The following is a 16417-nucleotide window of genomic DNA, read 5'->3' on the forward strand; positions in this document are numbered from 1 at the left end:
GTTTTCATTACACTGACAGATCAATAAAAACTGGTAAAAAAAACAAACAAAAAAAACAAGTACAGGATCTCCTCGGGTCATTCATGGCAGTTCTAAATGCCGTCTCACCCCCGTAGAGAAAACTGCGGAAAATTTCCAAGTTTATTTTCATTAACAAATTGATGAAAATTAGGTATCTGCGGAACAAATGTGGGCGTTTCTTAATTTGTGGGTGTTTTTAAACTGGTGGGTGTTTATAAATCATGCATTGAAAATGATCCTCTTCACCCTACCCACACTCTGACATGGACAAATCAGGTAACGCTCTCAAAAGCGCCCCTCTGTTTATGGCCTCGCCCACTGATCTGGTAACTCCTATTTACTGTCCTGCAGAGACCTGTACTCGAAGTTGATCGTAGAACAATTGCCACCAATGGTTTACAATGCTTTTGAGAAACGCAGCCCAGGGTGTTTCCCCACCTGCAGCGCGAGATGCTGAGATATTCTCCAGCCTCCTGTGACTCTAGAGAGGATTGGATGGATGGCTTTTGATTTTAGATTGTAATTACAATCGATTGAAAATGTTACTGTAGGAGCCATTTATAGGTTTTGCCATATTGTTTTATGATTTACCTTTTATCTTGAATGTTTTCTGGAGTCTGTGTGCGCCCTCTACTGGACGAACCACAGGATAAAGCCACAGGTGTAATGAGAGTGTGGTCTGCTGGAGCACACGGTCTTTAGACCCTCTTTCTTTTTTTCCCATGCTTTCTGGTGCTCTTATAATTTACAGCTTGAATTATTTTGTCTTTTACTTTCAACGTTAAGTTGCGTCAGTTTTTTTTTGTAATATTCAAGATTAATAAATGAACTGTGATCAACTTCATTTTCCTGGACTTTAATAGATATAAAGGAGTCAACAAAGAGGTGTCTAAAATTTCCCCAGTGGACCCGAGAAGTGACCAACGAACCTTTTAAACCAAGTAAAGGTCACTACAGTTACAATCTGTTGAAACTGTAATTGGCATTTAAATTTTACAGTTTTCCCTCAGTCGCTTTGGTATATTTCTTGAATCATAAGATTTGCAAACCAGTAAGTGCATTTCTTGAAACAATTCATACAAACAGCACCACACAATATATTTACCTGCAAAAGCCTGTAACTTACTCAAAATCCTTAGTTCATCTCTCAAAAATAAGTATTATAAATAAGTTTTTTTTTTTTTTTAAAGAAGTGTAGACATACAGAGAAAGAAAGAAAGAAAACACACACCTGCCACTGCTGTCATTAACAGTGTCCTTAAATTAAACAATTCATTTTTGTCCACATAAAATGGTTTGTTTGTATCTAACATATTTTTGTCATCTGTTGTACTGTTTTATGATACCCTTCTATGAACTGTACAACAAAAAAAGCAATAACTAACTAGCTAAACCACAAATATATGAATTCTTTTTACTGCTCAGGAACCTATTTATTTATTTATTTAGCATATAAAGATAGGCGATCAGTTTGATGCAGGGCCGAGTCTGGAGAACATGTAGCATGACATGCTAATGTGTTTCACATTATGACACAAATAGCGACATCAGTTTTCCTTTTCCTTCTGTCTTTCAATGTCATTGTTAGTGCAATGCATAAGAAACTAATCAGATCTTCTCCCAGCAGTCCGGAATCTGCTCATTTTCCTCAAAGCATGGAAAAATTCAGCCACTAGAGGGAGACAAAATACATTTTTTACAGTCAATCGACTGTGAAGAAAGGAAGAGCAAAGCATAATTTTCTTATGGTTGCTGCAGTATATAGTATGTATTCTGGTCTCTGTATGGACAATAAACAGTAGGAATACTGTATCCCATGATGCAGCGTGCTCAACTTGACCTTCCATTTCTAAACTCTTAAAGGGTTAGTTCACACAAAAATGAAAATTCTGTCATTAATTACTCACCCTCATGTCATTCCAAACCCGTAAGACCTTCGTTCATCTTCGGAATACAAATTAAGCTATTTTTGATAAAATCCAATGGCTCAGTGAGGCCTGCATCACCAGCACTAACACTCCCTTTTTCAATGCCCAGAAAGCTACTAAAAACATATTTAAAACAGTTCATGTGACTACAGTGGTTCAACTTTATTATTATAAAGCGACGAGAATATTTTATGCACCAAAAATAACAAAATAGCGACCTTATTCAACAATATCTAGTGATAAGCTTAACAAATCTTTTGTTTCGAATCAGTGGTTCAGAGTGCCAAAATCCCATGATTTTGATGAAAGAGGCTTTGTTACATCTTAAGTGTTTTGAAACTTCAATAGTTCACGTGACTCTGGCAGTTTGATACATGCTCCAAACCACTGATTCGAAACAAAAGATTCGTAAAGCTTCAAAGCTTCATGAAGCAGTGTTTTAAAATCACCCATCACTAGATATTGTTGAATAAAGTCGCTATTTTGTTATTTTTGGCACACAAAAAGTATTCTAGTCGCTTTATAATTGAAAGGTTGAACCACTGTAGTCACATGAACTGTTTTAAAAATGTTTTTAGTAGCTTTCTGGGCACTGAAAAAGGGAGTGTTATTGCTTGTGATGCAGGCCTTACTGAGCCATCGGATTTTATCAAAAATATCTTAATATCTTAAAAATATCTTGTGTTCCGAAGATGAACAAAGTTATTACATGTATGGAACGACATGAGGGTGAGTAATTAATGACAGAATTTTCATTTTTGGGTGAACTAACCCTTTAAGGCCTAATCACACCAAGAATGATAACTATAATGATAACTATATTAGCGTCCACACCAGCGAAAGACATCGTTCTGTTTATTATAAGCATGCGCTGCAGTTTTGTCGTCTGCTGCTTTACATGCTCGAGCTCTTAAAGCAGGATGGATTCTAGTTGGCTGTCAATGTTTTTATCACTCATCAGCTGTAAAAAAAAAAAAAAAAAGTTCTGAAAGTGATTCCAATTATATTGTTTCTCTGTGCCGTTATTGTTACAGTTATTGTGTGGACTCTGCTATTCTTTTATATTTAGAACAATTTTTAGAACTATATCTTAATCATTATCGTTATAGTTATCGTCCTTGGTGTGAAAGGGCCTTTAGAAGAAAAGGTTTTGTATAGAACCTTAAAGGGTTCCGTAAGGCACTTCATATATAGAGCCTTTTAGGGGTTCCATCATGGGATCATTGTAAGGATTTGGTTTTAATTAATCAATTTTAACTTAAATTTGATAAATTAAGCCGCTTATAAACATACCTGAAAACTAGGAAAATTGAAATAACCCGTTGGCATGGAAAAGGAAAAACCTTTTTGGCATAAAGGGTTCTTTAAAACTGAGTCAAGAACCCTAGGGTTGAACCTTCTTTTCTAAGAGTGTATTGTGGTGAATCAGAATTGCAGTCATAAAGTTATAAAATAATTGTCCTTTTTGACTATTTTTGAGATCATTTGGTGAAATTACATTTTGTTACACAAAGTACAATTCAAAAATAGAAATTCACCAAGATGATAACTGAACAAAAAAGTTTTTTCTTCATAAACATGCCATGATTCAAGCTTCACTGTTGGTCGCATGACTAACATTCTCACTAAGACACTAACCTCCGCCATGTTCAGCTCTACTGTGCCATTCTTGTCCTTGTCCAGCATTTTAAATGTTTCTGCAAATGAGAATTTAGATATGTAAATGCACAATTTACATATCAGTCTTTATTCAAATAGCGCTTTTTTGGACACTTACTGAACATGCATTCAAGACGCATAATACAGCCCACAAAGTTGTCAAAGTCGATGGTGAGATTGGAGTCGCTGTAGCGTGCTACCAGGATCTGGTGTAGAGGATTGCTCAGAGAGAAGCCTGTACAAAAAACAAAACAAAACATAAGGGTGATTAAATGATAACAGAATTGTCATTTTTGGTTGAACTTAAGACACAAGATCTGACCTGCTTTCTCTACTGCTTCTCTCATCTCCATAGAGCTCATTGTGCCTGACTTGTCCTTATCAATTTTACAGTAGATGTCCTGACAGAACACAAACACAGGAGGACTGCAATGTTATGACATTTTATAACTATCTACCACCTTTGAAGTTGAATTGTACAAATAATGAAAATGACAGAAGCATGAAAACATACCAGGTACATCTCAATTTTAGTCCAGAGAATCTTAAATTCAAGCAGGCCCAGTTTTCCACTGCCGTCTTTCTGAGACATCAATAAAGGAAAGAATAGAACAGACAAGGCTAGAGCAGAATAGAGCAGAAATACATAGTTTAAATATTCTTTGAGTCATTTGGTCCATCACGTCTTGTGTATTTCTTCAAAAGGATACATCCAGTAAGTTGACCATGTTGCGGCTAGTGTCCAAACTAAATCCATCAGTTTTAATGTCTTTGCCTTTAAAAAAAAAGATAGGTTGATAGGTTGTTTACATACAATCTGCAAGCAATCACATCATTACTGTGTGGCACAAGCTGATTGGCTGATCCTGCAGCCAATGAGATTGCTTGCTCAACATTTAAATAGTCTGGTTCAGTGTTTTCTTTAAGCTAGTCCTGCAGCGCTATCAGAGTTCCTCTGAAACCCTCCACCTCCCCAGCTCCACCTGCCTAGATCTGCTACAGGATTTATGTATGTCTATTCATGCAGCAGCAGCAATTTAACGTAAATTATTATTATTTACTTACATTTATTGTTATAAATTGTTATATTTATTGTTTTTTATTGATAATATCTCTAAAATATTAATTAAATTATTTACTATATATTTTAAAAATGTAATCTGTGTGTGATATAAAAGCATGTAAAAATGGCCCCCTTACGTTTAGATATCACTTTGTTCAGGATATTTTGCAGTTCAAATGGTGAGATCTCACAGTCCTTGTGGGAGGAAAAGTGATTGCATATGGTTTATTAAAATTAATATGAACAAAAATAGCATAATTAAATCATTATCCTGTAATACTCACAGCCCCAGCAAGCTGTCCAAACAGATTCTTAAACCGGCTATCAATATCACTCTCTTTCACATCAATCTGCAAGATTAGAATTGAAATAATGCATGTTTATGTCATAATACAATATTATATTCATATTGGACATGGTGGAGAAATATACCTCTGGAACCTTGCACTCGACAGGGTCATCAAGCTCTCTAAAAAAACAAACACATTTCAGTGAGGAGACATAAACTTCTTATTAGGACTAATCTACTTATTGTGGGCCAGAATCTATCCAGGAACTCACTGGAACTCTGCCTGTTTTTCAGAGAAGACGCGCACGCAGAAGTCTCCATCTTTGTTGGGCTCAAAGGTGGATGGTACAATGAGATACTCGCCGGGGGGCAGACAGAAACGAGAGCACACCTCCCGCAGGTTGATGAAGGTCTCGGAGCGGGCCGCTGAGCCATGTCGCACAAAGAAGTTACGATCCAGATGGACATTCCTCTTCCCAACAAACTACAACAGAATGTTTCAATAGGAATTTGATTATTAGTGTTAATTTTGAGGTGAAATATCTCTTTAAGAGGAACAGATGAAGACACTAGTGGAATTTGCACTGTATTTCTGGACATTTTGTGCTTTAGTATGAGCAGTCCATACCTCTTGAGGAACCTGTGGATGACAATAAGAGAGATATAGATATTTATAATTTATTTACATTTGTAACATAATTCTTATCACTCCTGACACTTCTTAGAATGAGATAGATTATGATGAAAATCAAAAGTCTGGCTATGTGAGTGTACTTCAAGTGTGTAGACAGTATTAGGCTGCTTACCTCATAGATGGCGAAGCCAATGGTGTGCATGTCCTCTCCGATCTTTCTCATTTTGCGACGGTTCTTCTGGATCAGACCCACAACGAAGCTGCATCCCGCTTCATTATCAGCCGGGTCATCATCCTCCTCCTCCAGCTTGATCAAAAACTGAGGGTTCATCCAGAACGAGTCTGCCAGGAACAAAACGAAGGTCAAACAACATGGCTTTTGTTGTAATAAATAGTAATATTAAACAAAAAATGCTGTTTTTGTTTAGTATTATTTTGTTTAGATATCCTTTTGTTTACTATCCTTTTGTTGGTAACACTTTATTTTACGGTGTCCTTGTTACATATGTTACATGTACTTACCATAGTAATAACAGTAAATTATGCATAATTACATGCTACTAACCCTCAACCAAACCCTTCTCCTACCCTAACCCTATATATATGTTGTTACTTAATATTACTCTGTACTTAAATATATAATTACACTGTAACAATAACACCTTAAAATAAAGTGTAACCCTCTTGTTTTGTATTGTCGTTTTTGTTTAGTATACTTTCGTTTTGTTTTTTGCTATTGTTTTTGTTTAGTATACTTTTGTTTTGTTTTTTGCTATTGTTTTTGTTTAGTATACTTTTGTTTTGTTCTGTGCTGCTTTTGTTTAGTATACTTGTGTTTTATGCTGTTGTTTAATATACTTTTGTTTTGTGCTGTTGTTTTTGTTTAGTATACTTTTGTTTTGTGCTTTTGTTTTTGTTTAGTATACTCTGTTTTGTTTTGTGCTATTGTTTTTGTTTAGTATACTTTTGTTTTGTGCTGTTATTTTTGTTTAGTATACTTTTGTTTTTGTTATTGTTTTTTAGTATACTTCTGTTTTGTTCTGTGCTGTTATTTTTGTTTAGTATACTTTTGTTTTGTTCTGTGCTATTGTTTTTGTTTAGTATACTTCTGTTTTGTGCTGTGCTATTGTTTTTGTTTAGTATACTTCTGTTTTGTGCTGTTGTTTTTCTTTAGTATACTTTATTGTTCTGTGTGGTTGTTTTTGTTTAGTATACTTTTGTTTTGTGCTGTTATTTTTGTTTAGTATACTTTTGTTTTTGTTATTGTTTTTTAGTATACTTCTGTTTTGTTCTGTGCAGCTGTTTTTGTTTAGTATACTTCTGTTTTGTTTTGTGCTGTTATTTTTGTTTAGTATACTTTTGTTTTGTTCTGTGCTATTGTTTTTGTTTAGTATACTTCTGTTTTGTGCTGTTGTTTTTCTTTAGTATACTTTATTGTTCTGTGCGGTTGTTTTTGTTTAGTATACTTTTGTTTTGTGCTGTTATTTTTGTTAAGTATACTTTTGTTTTGTTCTGTGCTCTTGTTTTTGTTTAGTATACTTTTGTTTTGTGCTTTGTTTTTGTTTAGTATACTTTTGTTTTGTGCTGTTGTTTTTGTTTAGTATACTTCTGTTTTGTTTTGTGCTGTTGTTTTTTTTTTACTATCCTTTTTTTTTGCTGTTGTTTTTGTTTAGTATACTTTTGTTTTGTGCTGTTGCTTTTGTTTGGTGTTTTTTATTTCATTTTTGTTGTCTTTGTTTAGTATTATTTTGTTTTTAGATGTTGTTTTGATTATTTCTTGTTTTGTATGCTTAGTAAAATATTTACTTTAATATAATCATTTTTCTTTAATATAATGTAATATAATAATCAGGCAGTCGATTTAGATAATTACTTGGAAAGTTCCTGCAGCCTCCAGCAGTAGATCCACTCCTCCAGTTGCCATCAAACTTGGACAGTGCCCACTTATTGACACTTTCATCTGTGAGAGCATCAGGGGTCAGATTACAGATCTCCACCCGCGAGTAATGACGCAGGAAATCAGAGTATGACATCCTGGGATACAGAGAAATATCTTGTCAGTGATCTTAGAAAGCAAAACACAAAACTACAATGTAGGAAAAATGCTAAATAAAAATGTAGAAAAAAAATGAATAAATAAAACATTCGCAGATTACCAGAACTCTCCATCTTCTGCTTTTGAGCTCAGTTTCTCACGGTCACTGTCACTGATCTGACGCCATTCTGTAGACCTACAGACCAATCACATGACATTCACTGAATTTCCAGGTCATTATATAGCTAAATTGTTTAATTTGCTCTTATATACACTACTGTTAAAAGTTTTGGGGTCTGTAATATTTTTTTTTTCTTCATAAATGCGGTAAAAACAGCAATATTGTGACATATCATTGCAATTTAAAATAACTGTTTTCTTTTTGAATATATTTTAAAATATAATTTATTCTGTGATGCAAAGCTGAATTTTCAGCATCATTACTCCAGTCTTCAGTGTCACATGATCCTTCAGAAATCAAATATGTTGATTTGCTGCTCAAGAAACATTCAAGATTATTTGATGAACAGAAAGTTCAAAAGAACAGCATTTATTTTAAAATATAAAATATCTTTACTGTCAATTGTGATTAATTTAATGCATCCTTGCTTAATTTCTTATATATATATTACAATATATAATACAACATTATATATATATTTATTATAATACGAATAGGTTAAGTGTGAATAGGTTAAGTATGTTAAAAATCTGTTGATTTTTTTGTGAAACGAGGAACAGCTTTATTGCGTTTGTTAGGCGTAGACTGCGTGACAAGGAGGATGGGTGGTACTGAACCTGTTCTTCCTACACCTGAGGGCATAAGGGCTTAAACAGAGTTCCTATAGCAACTCAGGTCTCTCTCCCAGGCAACATGTTTGAAAGGAGCCACAGGTGGGTGTGGTTACTTTCTGTAACACCACCTGTGTAACCTCAAATGTATCTCAGAATTATAGCTTTAATCAATTTGCAGACATGTGTTTTGAAGCCAACAAAGGCTTACCCACCCATCGCTCCAGGGTCCAGTCCACTCCACCTGCCCCCAGGGGTTCCTGATTCGGACCAGTTTGGTTAACTCGCCCCTGTACTCCACCTGTGCAAACACCAGGTAACATTTATGATCTAAGCAAACCAATAAAATATAAATTCTTGAAAATACTAGTCAACACTGACCTCTTCGGCTCCTGTAAGCGAGTAGGCGTGTCCTTTCACCAGTTTCTGACTAGTAATTGCCTCTGAATCAGCAGAGCTTGTAATCTAATGCAAACCAAAATAAAACATTACACAACAGAACCGGTTATACAAGACTATTTTTTATAGTTCACTGACGGTTGCACAACAGATCCGGTTACAAACTGCTAGTAATTACAGCTGCAACAATTGAACACACATTAATATGAAGTTTCTCACATCAATTGAGCAGCCCAGCAGTGAGCCCCAGCTCAAAGCCTTCTGGATGGTTTTGAAGAGATGTGGACCTGCTTTCGCCAATTCATGGACCTCAGCGATGCCTCCGGTGAAATCTTCAAAACCCTCTGTGGTGGTGCCACCAGAGAGAGCTTCATATGAGCCGTTCAGCCTGAGGACAAGGAAGTAGTTTTGCACTATTATTTGCAAGGAAGTGTTTGAGGTCTTTTAATCTACAGAACTGATAAGCAAACACTCACTTTGCATAGGCTTTTTCCAGCAGAGCGCTCCAAAACTCAGAGCCCTCGGCGGAGTGGACAAACAGCAACGCTCCTTTTCTTGCAGGCAGACGGTCGTCAATGACCACATCCACCCATTCACCATACTGCCAGAACTGAAGAGACAGTCAATGTATGTAAACATTAAAGAGTTAATTCACCCAAAAATGAAAATTCTGTCATTAATTACTCACCCTCATGTCATTCCAAACCAATATTTGGAATGATATTTTTGGATTTGGATTGATCAAGATATTTTTGATGAAATCTGAGAGATTTCTGTCAGTCCACCCAACTATCATACAACTCAACAGATTGAATTTCACCTTTTGTTCACAAACATTTATCCATGCACACATCAGATCTGGTAAACGGAAGCTCAAGCATCTTTGCTTGATGTGCGAGAACCAATGAGGTTCGTTCTTGTGTGTTACGCATCATAAGTTTGAGCTTCTGCAAGAGGTTTGCTCTTGAGTGTCAAGCAGGTTCGGTTGAGCTTCTGTTTATGTTCGCTAATCAATGTTTATATGTGAAAAAAAAGCCGAAATTCAATCTGATTATCAAATAAAGCGATCGTGTCTCTTCAGAAAATGTGGACTAAACCAATTGATTCATATGGATTACTTTTACAATCTCTTTCCCCAAGTTTCACAGACAAGGCTTTAGTCCTGGACTAAAATGCATGTTTGAGCTGTTTTAACTGAAAGTAACTTGCACTGACAGATCTTAAAATATGTCAGTGTCATTGTTTTGTCTCAAGATGCACAGCACTAATGTTTTTTTCTAATGAACATTTATAAAAGCTACTTAAATGCCCTAATTGAACTAAGGCCTAATCCTGGCTTAGGCTAAGCCCTGTCTGTGAAACCGGGCCTACATGAACTTTTTAAAGCCACAATGTGGTAGTTGCGTAGGCTGTCATTTGAGGGACAGAAATCTCTCAGATTTCATTTAAAATATCTTCATTTGTGTTTTGAAGATGAATGAAAGTCTTACGAGTTTGGAATGACATGAGAGTAATTGATGACAAGTTTGAACTAACCCTTTAATGGTTAATGTTTGACAAAATGCCAATTAGATATTACAGCAATGCTGTTTCTGAATGTATGGTAATACATTTAATTTTTAAGAGAGAAATTTATAGCTTAATAATGAGCCCAAAATAACAATTAAAATAAACCTGACTTTTAGATCGGAAGACAACTTTGCATAAAATACAACGATAGTAATACTGCAAAGAAATAAATTTTAGCAGGCACTTAAACATTAAAATAATCTGTCTTGGTAGTGGCCATAAAAACACAATATCATTCATACTATTTGTAATATTTTTGGTTGGTTGGCTTTTATGTAAATGAGAGGCTATTAACCTGGAAATGAAATATTCCAGCGTAGTCACCGTCAAAGCTCTGACCAGGTGGGACCACACGGGCGAACACGTCCTGGTTCAGGGTAAGAGAAGCGATGGCAGCTAGAAGCCAACAGTCACCTGGGAAACCAGTAAGAAAATGTGGTATAATTGTGTTTTCAAATCTAAATGAGCTGATTTACTGCACTACATCATGTTACCTACAACTTACTATTGTAAGCAAAACTTCAACAATGACATTCTACTGTATCATTGGGTAAAACATAAATACCTATCAACCTATGCTTTAAGTTGCTCTGCCATGCTTCAGGACACCACCTGTCCTATTTTTCCTGCTCCTACTTACTTTGCAAACTCATTTGCATCACGGACGTTTCCTTTATAGCCAGTCAAGTCAATGGCATCCAAAACTCAACAAATAGTGATTGTGATTCTGATCAGGGCTTGTACCAAACATTTTCAGCTACAGTGGAAAACCGTAGACCCCTGGGACATGTTTGCATGTGAGAAAACAATTGTGTTTTAATCAGGACAGGATAAAAGCACACCAGTGTTTGGGTTGTATGGAGCAAAGCAGGTTTGACAGGATGTGTATACGTGTTTGTTTGGGATTAAGAGTTGTAACCTAGACAGGTTTTGCTTTTTCCATATTCTACAACAGGAATTCCATTCCACAGACTCTAATGAGCCTGGTAGTCATTTTCAGAATAGTTCTTTAAGAACATATGCAATTAATAAAATTCCCAGATATGAGAAAATGGACAATCTAATAATATAAAAAAAGGGATCAGAATGAATTAGTGTGTTCAAACAGGGTGTTTCCCTTTACAAATGTAATGATTTTCAATGTCCTCTATCCGCCCTTCAAAGAAACTCCCTCAACCAGAAAAACTGCTATTGTGTCTCAGTATTTCAATGGCTGACAACTGATGGCCATTTTATATGGGACAGTTCTATACAACATCTTTTGTCATCAATATTTCTAAAGTTTCACCAGCTCAACAATGGGCTAATATTACAGGTAAATAGACTCACCCAAAGCACCCTGGCAGATGTCAGTTCTGGTCGCTCCTCCACTAATGAACGTTGGGTTGGACGTCAGTTGCTGGATGACAAAACACATTCCAGAAACATGAATCACAGGTTTACCTTAACAAGAGATGAGTTAATTGCTGAACCAACATGATCAAACACATGGCTCTTTCCATACAATATACAAAATAGGGCCAAGTAATGGGGTTGGAAAATTTAGCTTAAATAACATATAACTCAGTAGGAGCTAGATATTTTGTGGTTGTTTTAATATTTTCTTGCTCATTTTTATTACAATAACCTGAGTAATGGGGTTGAATGGTTTAGCAGTCAACTCTGAAATTTGTGTAAAAATTAACAATGAAAATGAAGTTATCCATAACAGGGGGGAAATGCAGTACACGGTTGCACAATTAGATTAAATAACACATAACTCAGTAGGAGCTAGAGAATTTGTGGTTATTTTATTGGTTTGTAGCTACTGTTTGAACCTTTATTTACCATAAATTAAAAACATATATTTGCTTGTTTTTTTTGTTTTTTTGGGGTTTTTTTTAGGGAGTAACAGGGATGAATGCAGTTAAGCAGTCAACTCTGAAATTTGTGTAAAAACTGACACTGAAAATGATGTTATTTTGTCTTCCAGCCACTGGAAGTGTTCAAAACATATTTCCTCTTCAGGGTCACAATTTTAAGTTACATTTTCTATAACGGAGGAAATGCAGTAACAGGGCTGCAAAATTAGCTTAAATAACACATAACTCAGTAGGCGCTAAATATTTTGTGGTTATTTTATTGATTTGTAGCTACTGATTAACCTATATTTACCATAAGAAGCATATTTGCTTGATTATTGTTATTACAATAACCTGAGAAACAGGGTTGAATGGTTGAACAGTCAACACTGAAATTTGTGTAAAAATTGACAATGAAAATGAAGTTATTTTGTCTTCCTGCCACTGGAAGGGTCCAAATGATATTTCTTCTTGGGGGTTACAAGTAAGTTACATCTATTACGGGGGCAAATGCAGTAACAGGGCTGCAAAATTAGCTTAAACAAAACATAACTCAGTAGGAGCAAGAAATTTTGTGGTTATTTTGTTGGTGTATAGTTATTGATTAACCTTAAAGAAAGATATTTACTTGATAGTTTTTATTACAATAACCAGAGTAACAGGGTTGAATGGTTAAGCAGTCAACACTGAAATTTGTGTAAAAATTGACAATGAAAATTAGATTATTTTGTCCTCCTACCATGAGAAGGGTCCAAATGATGTTTATTCTTGAGTGTTTTGATTTTACTGAATATTACATTTTCTATAATTGGACAAATCATGCGATAACAGGGTTGAAAAATGTTGGAAAATGTAAGATTTTTTTTTTCTTTGAGATATTCAACTCATTGAATATCAGTCCTATCATTGAATACCAGTCCAACAATGTGTCAAATGTATTATATTTTTGTTTGATTTTAACTGTTGGATACCATCAAGGTCAAAACCTTTGATGGACAAGCTACTTTTCAGGCTAGGTTTGTTATATAATAGTTTGTCTAATAAATGTTAATAGTTTTTACAAAAAAATATGAGAGTTTTCTTAAGTAGCCTATATGGACACGAAAGTGTACTCTATTTGTGGAAAGTGCCAATTACATCTTGTTCCCTTAATAGCCAGAGAGCTCAAGAAATCTCAAAGGTTTTCCTATCACTCATACCCTACAGTATATTTGTTCTAAAATTGTTTGAATACCTGTGAAAAAAGCTGTGAGTCCAACTGACACCATTCTTGAATACAACAATAACCATTCATCATACCAGCTGTAAGGATCATATTCACTCTAATTGACTCTAAAAGGTCTTCTGGTAAGGAGTAATGCAGAATGGCGCTCACAAAGCATAAGTATGCAGCATTTAAAGTGATAATGCTCCTGGGGGAGTAGCTATATGTTCCCATAATTTCCTGGTCAGTCTGGCACTGAAGCAGTTTGTCAATTTAAGACTTACAGTACATGCAATAGCTTTACATAGTCATTAGTGTAGACTTTTTGTTCTTTATTGGCTGCCTGGATGATGTTTGAAAACACACTAAAACACTGATGTGCATTTGTTTGTCTGAAATCAGATTTACCTTACAATGATCTGACTGGCCTATAATAACTACGGACAAGTGCAGCTTCCTGATCATAGTGCCTCAAAAACAAATGATGGTGAGCCCAGATCTAGGAGCTTCAGAGTAATTACTGAACACAGAACAACTAATCTAAGACAAGATGAGCAAGGTAAGATGGCCTAGAGCAAAAGAGTAAGAAAAAAAGTGAACTTGGACTGAGAAGAATGTACAGTATGTGTCACTATGGGTATGAATACTTCAAACAGGCAAATAAGGGAAATATATATATTTTTTATAAAAATTCAGTAGTTAGATAGATACTATTTCAGTCTTTAAGTTTAGACCATAATGCTTAATTAAATATTTTAAATATAAAACGATTGCATTACACCCACCTTTGGTCTCAGCCACTCAACCCCGCGCACTTTAGAAGAGTTTGGTCCCAGTTCCTTGAACCCGAGCGCAGATGTATTGGCTTCAAACATGTCATCCTGAAATAAGCGTCCGCTCTCCAGACACTCTCGCTTGAGCGCTTCATAGTCCTGATTGAGGAATTTGACCGCTTGAGCGTTGGTACCGATGCCCGCTGCACGCGCCCTGTTTTGCTGGAGCTTTGCCGCAATTCCTGACATCTCTGCACGTCCTTCACAACAAACAGCACACCTTAGCTCACAACACGTTAAATGTAGAGGGCGTGGCCAGGGGGCGTTACTAGCCTTTTGTCAGTATTAAATTTATTATATAAAATATATAAAATATATTTATTAAAGCCTATATTGTTTTGCATTAATCCAACTATGGAATTTGCCTATATGATTTCACTAGATAAATCTATTTATTTCGGCGTAACTATTAGCTACCTAAACATAATTTACAAGCTAAAGGTCACCTTAACTTTGATGAACGCATAATAATAAAGCATTTGATGTCATGACAACTTTTTACACATAACTGGGACAAAGCCATGGAAAATGGCAAACAAATTTTGTATCACTAACAAAATTAAAGATGTATCCTACAAAAAAAAAAAAATCATATGGTTATGATGATAGTTGATGTGTAAAAAAAAAAAAATGTTTTGTTGTGTTTTTATTTTTAGAATCACATTTTGAGATGTAAAAAAAAAAATAAAAATAAGTATCCCTACATTATGCAATTATTTATTTTATTAGTGAAATAGCATAAAGCATAAGAAGAAGTGGGCTTTTTGCAAACCATAAGTCTTTTATAAATTATTTTAAATAATACATAAATTTTTTGTAACAAGCTAAAAACAAAAAAACAAGCAAATCACTGTAAAACACGGAGGCTGGTGTTTTAAAAGCACTGAAAATGTTAGCTAATGTTGTTAATAATGTGACTGTAGGCTAATAGGCTTCAAAAAACCCTGAATCTATCCAAATACATTTCACAGGCTTTAGCCAGCTTCAGAATCTTGTAAAAATATGCTGTGGTGGCATTATGGATGCTAATATTTTGATATAGGCCTATTATGGTACTGAGATGTTACTATATTAAATGTTTACCACGTGTTATAAACTATCCTGTTTTATTGTGAAACTGCTCTAAACGAGTTGGAGTGTAAGTGGACTGTTCAAATTGGAAATCTGTCTGAATTGATTTGCGATTAATTAGGATTTGCACATTCATTTGGCCTGTTAATTAAAAAGAGCCGATTAAATGGCATATAGCAAACAATCTTGGCCTGAATGTGGCCTCAAGCTGGCACTCTGGCATGTATCCTGTCAGCCAGAGCTGGGCCATGTGTGGCAATGATGGCACAACATGGATCACGGCAAACATGAGGGCCGACTGTTGGTGGAAGGAGTGTGGCCCAGATCAATGATCATCTGGTCCAAATCTGGATTGTGACCTTGCGGCCAATTAAGTGCACTTTAATGCAGTTGACTTGCAATTTACTTAATTTGAAATGTAAACGTTTCATCTGTTATGACTTGGCATTTCAAAGATTAATTTTAAACCATACTACAGTTTAATATATTGAATTCACTAAAATTTCTGTGATCATTTAACCATAATCATGCAATAGTTTATTAATTTTGTTTATTACGGGGCATAATTTTATTCATATGCTGTCATAAAATACACCATATTTTATTCCTGTGCTGAAATCCAAATCTTCAGGATGTGATGCTTTGTTTGAGATTTAAAAGTTGTATGTGAATATTTATGAGTCTAATGCAGTTCAACAAAAAAGAAGCTGTTGTTTGTGCATGTGGAGTCCACCTGTGATGTGGTTGATTGTACTGCTTGCTGTTGAACTCACTCAATAAACGATCAATCTTAATTTTCAGACCTATCTCTCTTAAGTTATTACAGAAACAGATCCAAATTCAAACTTTTATTCTGGGATATTTATCTCCGTCCTCGCTACTGATTGTAAAAAAAAAAAAAAAAAAAAAAATCAAATGACTGGTCACAATCAAATGTGACTGCCAAACAAAAAAAAACATAAAATTAAAGTAAAATATCCTAATTTAAATAAAGTGTAAAAAACTTTAAGAGAAACCTTTCCTTAAAAGTTTTACAGAACAACAATGTTATGTTAAAGATATTTCCTGAATAAATAAAT

The 16417-nt window shown here is 35.0% G+C and overlaps 1 protein-coding gene across 1 annotated transcript; it reads right to left on the reverse strand.

Moving 5' to 3' along the window:
* Positions 1-861: 861 nt before the first annotated feature.
* capn2l (calpain 2, (m/II) large subunit, like) lies at positions 862-14484 on the reverse strand. The gene is made up of 21 exons (XM_051909099.1): positions 14220-14484; positions 11719-11788; positions 10685-10803; positions 9297-9430; positions 9040-9208; positions 8803-8886; positions 8637-8722; positions 7751-7825; positions 7468-7628; positions 5767-5936; positions 5589-5600; positions 5233-5444; positions 5104-5140; positions 4956-5021; positions 4809-4866; positions 4319-4383; positions 4123-4191; positions 3931-4009; positions 3727-3843; positions 3588-3646; positions 862-1693 (listed from the first exon to the last, which is right to left on the reverse strand). The coding sequence occupies exons 1-21, from the start codon at positions 14454-14456 to the stop codon at positions 1670-1672; spliced, it is 2103 nt and encodes a 700-aa protein (XP_051765059.1). The 5' UTR covers positions 14457-14484; the 3' UTR covers positions 862-1669.
* Positions 14485-16417: the final 1933 nt, after the last annotated feature.

This window comes from Ctenopharyngodon idella, chromosome 10 (genome assembly GCF_019924925.1).
Source record: "Ctenopharyngodon idella isolate HZGC_01 chromosome 10, HZGC01, whole genome shotgun sequence".
NCBI lineage: Eukaryota > Metazoa > Chordata > Actinopteri > Cypriniformes > Xenocyprididae > Ctenopharyngodon > Ctenopharyngodon idella.

What these genes read in the sequence shown, in the direction of transcription:
- capn2l (XM_051909099.1), bottom strand. Translation starts at nt 14,456, where the DNA reads ATGTCAGGAATTGCGGCAAAGCTCCAGCAAAACAGGGCGCGTGCAGCG. An exon ending in ACTGGACCCTGGAGCGATGG is followed by an intron (nt 7,826 to 8,636) that starts GTGGGTAAGCCT and finishes ATTGGTCTGTAG; the next exon opens with GTCTACAGAATGGCGTCAGA. An exon ending in TTGGACAGCTTGCTGGGGCT is followed by an intron (nt 4,867 to 4,955) that starts GTGAGTATTACA and finishes TCCTCCCACAAG; the next exon opens with GACTGTGAGATCTCACCATT.